Source organism: Pelodiscus sinensis, chromosome 19 (assembly GCF_052426305.1).
Source record: "Pelodiscus sinensis isolate ZL-2025 chromosome 19, ASM5242630v1, whole genome shotgun sequence".
Taxonomy (NCBI): Eukaryota; Metazoa; Chordata; order Testudines; family Trionychidae; genus Pelodiscus; species Pelodiscus sinensis.
The window spans coordinates 17,775,517-17,784,470 of record NC_143070.1 but is presented as its reverse complement, the minus strand read 5'-3'; the positions used below and the strand labels follow the sequence as shown (position 1 = coordinate 17,784,470).

Genomic DNA, 8,954 nt, shown 5'->3' with positions numbered 1-8,954 from the left:
TTGAGAAGCCATCAAGTCCAGTTCCCTGCCCTCACGGCAGGACCCAGCTCCGTCTAGATCATCCCTGACAGGTGTCTGTGCAACCTGCTCTGAAATATCCCCAGTGATGGAGATTCCGCAACCTCCCCAGGCAATTTGTTCCAGTGTTTCACAACACTGACAGGAAGTTTTCCCAACAGGCAGAAACATTTTCCAAATGTCCAACCTAAAGCTCCCTTGCTGCAGTTTCAGCCCATTGCTCCTTGTCCTGTCCTCAGAGGCCAAGGAGAACAGTTTGTCTCCCTCCTCCTTGTGACACCCTTTTGGGTACGTGAAAACCGCTCTCATGTCCCCTCTCAGTCTTCTCCTTTCCAGGCTAAACAAGCCCAGTTCTTTCACTCTCATGTTTTCTAAACTGTTCCACATTTTTGTTGCTCTTCTCCAGGCCTTCTTCAATTTCTCCAATTCATTCCTGAAACATGGTGCCCAGAATTGGAGACACGACTCCAAGTGAGGCCTAATCAGCGCAGAGCAGAGCGGAAGAACGACTTCTCCTGTCTTGCTCACCACACTCCTGTTAGTGCCTCCCAGAATCACGGTTGCTTTTTTTTGCAAGTGTCACACTTTTGACTCCTATTTAGCTTGTGGTCCACTCTGACCCCTAGATCCCTTTCTGCAGGACTCCTTCCTAGACAGTCACTTCCCATTCTGTGTGTGAAGTGGATTGTCCCTTCCGAAGTGGAGCACTTTGCATTTGTCTTTATTAAGCTTCATCCTATTTACCTCAGACCATTTTTCCGGTTTGTCCAGATCACTTTGAATTCTGACCCTTCCTCCAAAGCACTTGCCACCCCGCCCAGCTTCGTATCATCTACAGACTTAATAAGCGTCCTCTCTATGCCAAGATCTCAATCACTGATGAGGATTGAACAGAACCGTCCCAGAACAGGCCCCTGCAGAGCCCCTGCAGAGCCCCACATGTTAGGCCCTTCCAGCATGGCTGGGAGCCATTAATAACGACCAGTTTTAAAGAGAACAAAAAGCCACAAGTCTCCCCTGTCAGTAACCACCCACTCGACCAATCTGCACCGAGACTGAGAGCGCCGATTCAGCAGGGGCAGGGGACAGGGATCCACAGATGTCCAAAAGGAGGGGCCAGGTCACCTCTAGCTCCCAGCGCTCTGCCAGCTCAGCTCTGAGTGAGGCCTCCGACCGCCCCAACCCTCCAACACCCACCCACCCTGCTTGGTGGGGCAGGGAAAGGGGGAAAAAGCCCGAAGAAGGCGAGACAGAGGGAGGGGAGGGGGCAAAGGGGAACCAGACTGAGCAGGCTCCAAACCTCTCTGAGGCGCCGACCGTCTCTCCGGGTCCAGCACTGCCGGCCGCAGGGAAGGGGAAAACGCCGACGAGGCTCCTCCTGCCCCCGCCCCTCGGTCCCAATTCTCCATCTGGTCCCCGCAGAGACCCTGGGAAGGGGCCGCGCTGCTGCCAAACCGCGGGAATCTCTGAGCTTGCCCCGGCCTTGCGCCTCTGTCCTGATTGGCTGTTGTCAGAGTCTCTCTGTGAGGTCATCCCTGTCCCCCAATAGGCTGAGGTCCTGCCGCAGGCCTTTGTGATGTCAGTGCTCCACCTACCCCTCCCCTGCAAGGCTGATGACCTGGCCCTGGCCGGCCCCTCTGGGTGTTTGAGGGGTTCCCCTGGAGCCCCACTGAATGGCAGCTGGGTCTGGGGCCGAGCCGGCTGGCCACTAATGCCCCAGGGGCTGCTCCCTCGGCCCCACCCAGCTTGTCCGTCCTTAGCAGAGTGTAAGGCCAGACAAGCCCATTCGTGGGTCAATAAAGGTTGCCCCTCCCCCAACACCTGAGACATTAGGCCACTGTAACTGGGGGAGGGGGGATTGTTAACAGGACTGGTGTAAGCACTAGCATGGACACTATAAAGGACCCTTCTCTTCCTAGACTTTAATGTTGGTCCTGAGCTGGAATCAGCTCCTGCTAGAAACTCTTTCACACAGGTGGGACCGACTCCCTGGTAGTTTTTTCCTTCCCCCACATTAACGACAGTTGATACATTGGCAAAGCGCCTCTAGCTTGTCTCATCTGCAGCACTCAACCTACTTTCCAAAGGAAAGAAGGTTCATTATCCCCATTCGGCAGATGGGGAAACTGAGGCACAGAAAGGGACAGTGTCTTGCCCAAAGTCACCCCACTGGAAAGTGGTAGACCCAGGTCTGTTGAATCCCAATCCAGGGCTGGACATGTACCCCTCGATCAGGAAGTACCATATTAGTGTCCCTCTGAGCATGGGTTCTTCAGCATCTAGAGGCTGGTGACTTATAATAAAGGGCCCTGGAGGAACAGGAAAACATTCAGAGCCAGGGACCAGGGATGACAAAGCCCAGGCAATGGGTCCATAGGAGGAGCAACTAAGAGCATCAGGCTGCCCAGCTTAGGGACGAGGCAGCTACCAAGGGATCTGAGGGGCGTCTAGCAAAGAACGAAAGGTGCAGAAACACGTGGCTAGAGAAGTGGGATTGACCTGTTCCCACAATACAAACCAACAGCACAGAGGGAGCAGGGGTGTCAGCGGATGAAGCTAGTTATGCTTATAGGAAGCACACGGGATCTTTTTCAGGGGAGAAGGCAACACACTGTGTTAATTGAGAATATACTAGAGAAGCAGTGAGCATCTGCTTTATAAAGCCAGACACATACACTGTGGCCATGTCTACACTACGAGTTTTCTCTGCAAAAAATATACTAATAAGGGACTCATTTGCATGAGCCACAATCTCATTTGCATATTTTCCTGCAGATCTTGGTGTTCCTCATAAAAAAAAATGATTGATGTTTCTCGGTCTTAAAAAGTTTCAGAAACACTGATTTAGACCTACGGCGCAAATGTGTTCTTCAAAAGAACGGGTCCACATGGCCAAAGTGCATCAAAACAACCATCTGATTTTTCAAAAGAGAGCATCCACACTGATTGGACACTCTCGCATTTCAGTTGTGATTACTGTGGATGGGGTGGCCACCAGGGCACCTATGCTTTTTCCTGGAGACCTCTTCTTTCAAAAAAACTCCCTCTTCCTTGTCCACACACGTCTTTTTCTGAAAAAGGCGTCTTCCTTCTGGAATGAGGTTTACTACTGTCAGAAAAAACCCTCTGTTCTACCTGTCACAAGAACGCAATTGCAGTGTGGACGTAAGTGTTGTTTTTGCATCAAAACCCTGCCATGTAGATGCACCCTGTGGCTGCTGGAGTGGGGTGGGGGATAGGTTGGGTTGTTACTTTCCCTTCTGGCTCTGAAGTTTCACAAAGTTTAAACCTAAAAATGGTCCCTCCAGCTCTGAGCTGGGTGTGTTGAAAGGGTGGGGCTGGGCCCTTGGACTGCAGAGTCCCAAAGCTGGCCTGCCCGTGAAAACACCCTGCCCCTCATGGCTTCTTGCTGACTGAGGGGCTGCTGCAGGAGATCTTGAAATGCTGCAGCCAGGTCAGTTTGATTATCCCCATTTCACAGATGGGGAAATTGAGGCACTGAGAGGGAAAGTGTCTTAGTCACCCAGCAGGTGTTTAGCATCCTATCCAGCAGCCTAGTGACAGGAGTTAACGATCGGTTAGGGCAGGATGGGCAGAGGGGTGTCAGGTCACAGGCTTGATGGCGGCAATGGAGGGGCCGGGGAACAGAGCTGAGAGTGGGACCTGACAGAGGTGCCAGGAAATGAAAAGGGGTGAAATAGAGGGGAAAACCCAGATCCCCAGCTGGTGCCAATGGAGCCGAAGCTCCCCTGGAGTCACCGGCCAGATGCCCAGCTGGGACACTCTGGATCTGGGCTGATTTACGTGAGCTGGGGATCTGGGGCAGACTCTTCTCTCCCCAGTACTAGGGGAGAGGACTAGAGATAACCGTCCCCAAGGCTCAGCACAGCGTGACACCCCTCAGCCTAGCCCTGTTGGAACAACAAAACTGGAGCTTGGACTCACTTCTACAGACTGAGGGAGGGCTGGGAGCCAGGACTCCTGGGTTCCATTTTCCATTTTGTCACCAATTCTCGGTGTGATCTTGGGCAGGTGAGTGTCTGTGACTCGGTTTCCCCAGGTGTGACACGGGGATAATGGAGCCGTGCTCTGAGGTCTCCTCCATACCCTGCTCAGAGGGGGACGGCGTCTCGCTGGCAAATCCACTGATGTGCAGAGCTGCAGCCTTGTGAATGAATCTGATTCCCCTTCATCATCCCACAGCTGTTCCCCTCAGCTGGGCCTGACACCGGGAGCCTGCGACACACAGGAAAGGCCCCTGTCAGCACCTGTGGGCCCATCACACTCACTCGACAGCGGCTCTTCCCTGTGCTAACAGGATCCGCAGCTGCCCTGTTCTCCCGTCCAGCTCTGCCCTGGGGCTGCCCCTCCCCACCACTGCCAGGGCCTGGCCTGGGGCTCTAACGGCCTCTCCCTGGCCCAAGCCCAGCTCCAGCTCCCTCCTCCCTGCTGTGCTAGGCCCTGCCCATCTCTCTCCTGCCCCACAGCTCCTCCTTGCCGGGCTGTGCCGACGCTGCCCCTCCTGGTCCCCTCCTGCCTCTGGCTGGTCCATGTCTGCCCCTCTCCCGCCCCCCTCTCTGGGGATCCCCAAGGCTCCGGCCTCACCCCTTTGCTCTGCTCCCTCCACAGACTGTCAATGGACAACCTCAGCGTCACCTCACCCTGAACATCCCTGCTCCTCCTCTGCCCTCCCCGTCCCTGTCCCCTTCTGCCCACACAGGGAAAGTGACTCAAGGAATCTCTCACCGGGTCTGATCCAGCCGGGATCCATCCAGCCAGGTCCAGGCCTTCTCCAGGGAGGGGTGGGACAGTCCCATCCAGAGCTGAGAGGGGCCTTGCGTCAGGTCCTGGAGGGCCTCCTGCAGGGAGTGTGACAGGCACCTGGTGACCAGAATGTTCTCTCATGTCCAAGTCGTCATCAAGTCCAGCACCAGAATTATGGGGCTGTGAGCCTGGCAATCCCCATATAGACCCTCCATCCATCCGTCCCCCTACATCAGGGCTACTCAACTTTGGAAGCCCTGGGGGCCACAGTGATGCTCATGCTGAGGGCCACAACTTAAGCATGGTTGCATAGACATGCAAATACCGTTTTTCACACCGACAGGCATGAATACAAAGACTACACAACACGCAGGCCCCATTTAAGTCTGTTCTGCTGATATGAACAAAATGCAACAATTACCCGATTTCCACCCCTACGGCAGCACTTTCACTGAGCAATGACAGTCCAGGAATTTAACTCCTAAAATGCGCAGCTGCAGAACAGCATTACATCGATTACTTCTTTGTTCTGGCTTCCTCCTGTGGGCCACACGTTGAGCTCTGCGTAAACACAAACTACACTGCGGGCCACAAACAAACAGGCTGCGGGCCACATGTGGCCTACAGGACGTGTAGCCCTGATCTGCATCTCTCTTTCCCCCTCCCTCTCTCCTGGGCCACCCCTACCAATACGCAAGCTACACAGCCATGTGGGGCACCACGAAACCTGTGGCACCAAATTGCCCTGATTTCATGGTGCTCTAGGCAGCTGCGTCTAGGGATGGCTCTGTCTCTCTCAGGGTGTCTACACTGCAGAGGGTGTTTTTTTAATGGCCATTTTTCTGAAAAAATCTTCACTTACATCTACATTGCAGCTGTGTTTTTTTTTTAAAAAAAAAAAATCATCGAAACAAAGGGTTTTTTCCGACACTGGAAATCCTCTTTCTACGAGGAAGAAGCCCTTTTTCGAAAGAGCTCTGTTGCATAAAGGCGTGTGTGGGCGGGGAAGAGGGAGTTCTTTCACAAGAGGAAAGAGGAAGAAGCCCAGGTGTCCTGGTGACCACTCCATCCATAGCAATCCCAGCTTACACGGGAGAGAGCGTCCGTTCAGTGCGGACAGTATCTTTTCACTGACCACACAGCTCTCTGTGCTGTGCAGACGCTCTCTTTCGGAAGACGTTATCCGGAGGATCTCTTCCGGAAAAGTTTCTTCTGAAAGAAGCCTGCAGTCTAGACAGAGCCCCACTCGCACTCCCAGCCGAGCTGGGTTCAGCACACGCACACAGGGGAGGCTAACAATGGCTTAGAGCTGCCTCTGTCACCTACCCTGTCGCTGAGGCTAGTGATTTCTGCTGGGCCTGTCAAAGCTGCCTCAGGAGTTTGGACCCCCCTTAGTAACCAGTAATGGGAACAGGGACGTCCAAACCAAACCGCTGGGCAGCTGTGAAACTCCCAGTCCTCAAGTGTGTCTAACCAGGCTCTGTACCCAAGCCCAGCCCAGCAGGGGAAGCCCCAGCAGGGGGTTACCAGCCCCTTTACCAGCTCCTCCCGGTCCCGGATCACCAGCAGCTGGGAGCCCCTCGCGGCGCAGTCGCTGCGGCTCTTGTTCCAGGTTTTATTTTCTGTGGAGACCCAGTAGCACTTGTCCCCGCGCAGCCGCCAGTCCGAGGGGCAGAGTTTGCACCCGGCGCCCCCTGCAAAGACACGGGCACCATTAGTGCTCTGAGGCTCATTCCCAGCTACCCCCTTCCTGTGACGGGCAGGGATGGGGATAAATGGGTTTGAATTAGAGATGTTCCATAGTGGTTAACTGAACAGTCGAGTAACTGCATGAATTCGTATCCCTTACTCGATTATTCTATAGCCAGCCGCCAGTGCGCTCCAGCCCCACTCCCGGAGCCCTTTGCCCACCCAGCCTGCTGCCTCTGTATCAGAGGCAGCAGCAGAGGTGCCAGGCGGGAGCAGGTCTGCAAGGGGAACCCGTTTAAAAACCAGCTCTCCTCTTGGGACAGCAGCAGTCCCTGTCCAGGGGTTGGGGGCATGGCAGGAATCTGAGCTCCTGGAAGTGGTGCAAGCTGCCTGCACACCCAGCTCCTAATACTCTTTAAAAGCAGAGCCACAACGGGGGTAGGTCCTGGACCCTGCATGAGCCAGAACTGAGCCGGGCTGCTGGGCATCCTGCTAAACGATGCACTGGCAGAGGGAAGGGGGAAATGCGTGTCGTGTAGAGCATTCACCTATAAGCTTTTGCCTGTCGGTAGATCGACTGCACTCTTCCATCTCCAGTTTGTACTTTCCCCTTGAATCCCCTTTGTGCTCCCTGCAATCGGGGGCTGGGCCCTGCCTGGCTCCAGGGGGATGGTCAAAGGAGCCTTGGGGCTGCTCTGCCTAACCCATTGCTCCCATCTGGGCCCTGGAGAGCAGAGAATTCCCATGGTGCACTGTGCTCTAGCCACACACCCTGCTCTGCCCCTACTGTGGGAGTTGGGAAGAGGCTGTTGCGCAGGGTTCCTGTAAGCTGAGCCTTTGGGTGAGCACCCAGGAGACATTCAAATGCTGCCCAGCCGATTAGCAGAGCGCACACAGACAGCAGCATGTGTGTCTATTGGTGGTGCACATCCACACATGCCTCAGTGCACAGGGCATTCTGCACACGGCTGGAAAACATTAGAGGGAACATTGGCGAGGGGCCCTTCCAGCAGCTCCACGCCAGCAGGACTGGTCTATCTGGGACCAGGTAAGTACCCACATTAAGACCCCTTTTCACAGCCAGAGTGGCCTAGAAGGTCTTGGAGTAACTGTGGGATAAACTCAGACTAGCAGGGAAGGCTGGAACCAAGGGGTGATGTGAAATGGGGGGGACATGGGCCCAGATGCCAGGGAATGGGGTGTGTGTGTGTGTGTGTGTGTGTGTGTGTGTGTGTGTGTGTGTGGAACCATAAGACAGTGTCTCTAATAATGAGTTTTGACCCCACCTCCCACCGAAAAAAACCCTGGATCACTTTGTATTACAGCTATTTAAATCTTCCCATGTAATACCAGACAACGGACACTAGGTGTCACTGCCCCACAGCCAGGCCCTGCAGAGGCAGGTACATTCCCAGCCTGGCACCAGTGGGGATGGGGACTAGATCAGTGCAGCCAGCAGGGGGCGGCGTGTCCCTGCCCTGCAGGAGCCCCATGGCCTGGCCCCGCAGCTGGGTTCCCACTGGCAGTGCCTGGGGGTGGGCGGCTCAGACACACATGAGCTGGGGTTACCTGCTGGGCCGGGCTGGGCCGTGGGGCACAGCTGGGATCGGACACGCTCCAGGCAGGCGCTGCAGGCTGCTGTGCTGGGGTCCCCACTCCCAGGGGCTGCCGGGGTCTGTCCTTTCTCTGACGCCAGGTGGGAAACTGCAAAGCAGCGTTGGGGAGAATGGTGACTGGTCAGTGTTACAGGAGGGTGTTAGACAGGAGAACTGACAGAGCCCTGTGGAGACAGAACTAAGTCTGTTCAGCCTCATCACTTCTGACTCCCCTGGGCTACTGGGTCTGAAAAAGTGGCTGGGACTGAAAAATCAGCTTGAGAGATACCTAAATCCCTTGGGCCTTTCTGCAAACCCAGCCTGTGTTTGCAGCTCTCTCAGTTACTCACCGCTCTCCTCCACAGTGTCAGAGCACCTCAGAGTCTGACCGGATTTAGCCTCCCCACCCCAGGTGAGACACAGCACAGAGCTGTTATCACCACTGTACCACTGGAGAAACTGAGGCACAGAGGGAGGACCAGTCTGGATCCCAGGCTGGGGACAGACCATGTGATCTGGCCCTCTGGGGCTGCAGGTTCAATACAGTGCAGCTCTCCTCACCTGTGTCGGGTCTCAGAGGAAAGGCCAGGAGACATGGGCGGGAGTGTGAGATCGCACAGGAAGCTGAGGGGCTGGGCTGCAGCCCTGAGGGTGTCAGGCTGGTGGTCAGAGTGTCTGGGTCTCTCTGCTGCTCCAGTCATTGCTTTGCTCACAGACTTCCTCCCAGGCTGGGATGGGTGCCCCTCCCCTTCGAGTGCTCCCACCTGTGAGGGGCACAGCCTGCCTGCTTAGGACTTTATCTGGCATCTGTCACTTCCCCTCTCTGCCTCTTGCCCACATTCCCTGTGATGCAGGGGAGGATCATGGGATAATTCAAGGATTTTAGGC

At 55.2% G+C, this 8,954-nt stretch overlaps 1 protein-coding gene across 1 annotated transcript; it reads right to left on the bottom strand.

The window, feature by feature from the left end:
* Positions 1–2,603: 2,603 nt before the first annotated feature.
* On the bottom strand, positions 2,604–8,576 carry LOC142824497 (killer cell lectin-like receptor subfamily B member 1). The gene is made up of 5 exons (XM_089771512.1): positions 8,417–8,576; positions 8,041–8,175; positions 6,322–6,476; positions 4,765–4,877; positions 2,604–4,254 (listed from the first exon to the last, which is right to left on the bottom strand). The coding sequence occupies exons 1-5, from the start codon at positions 8,574–8,576 to the stop codon at positions 4,131–4,133; spliced, it is 687 nt and encodes a 228-aa protein (XP_089627638.1). The 3' UTR covers positions 2,604–4,130.
* Between the last annotated feature and the right edge of the window lie 378 nt (positions 8,577–8,954).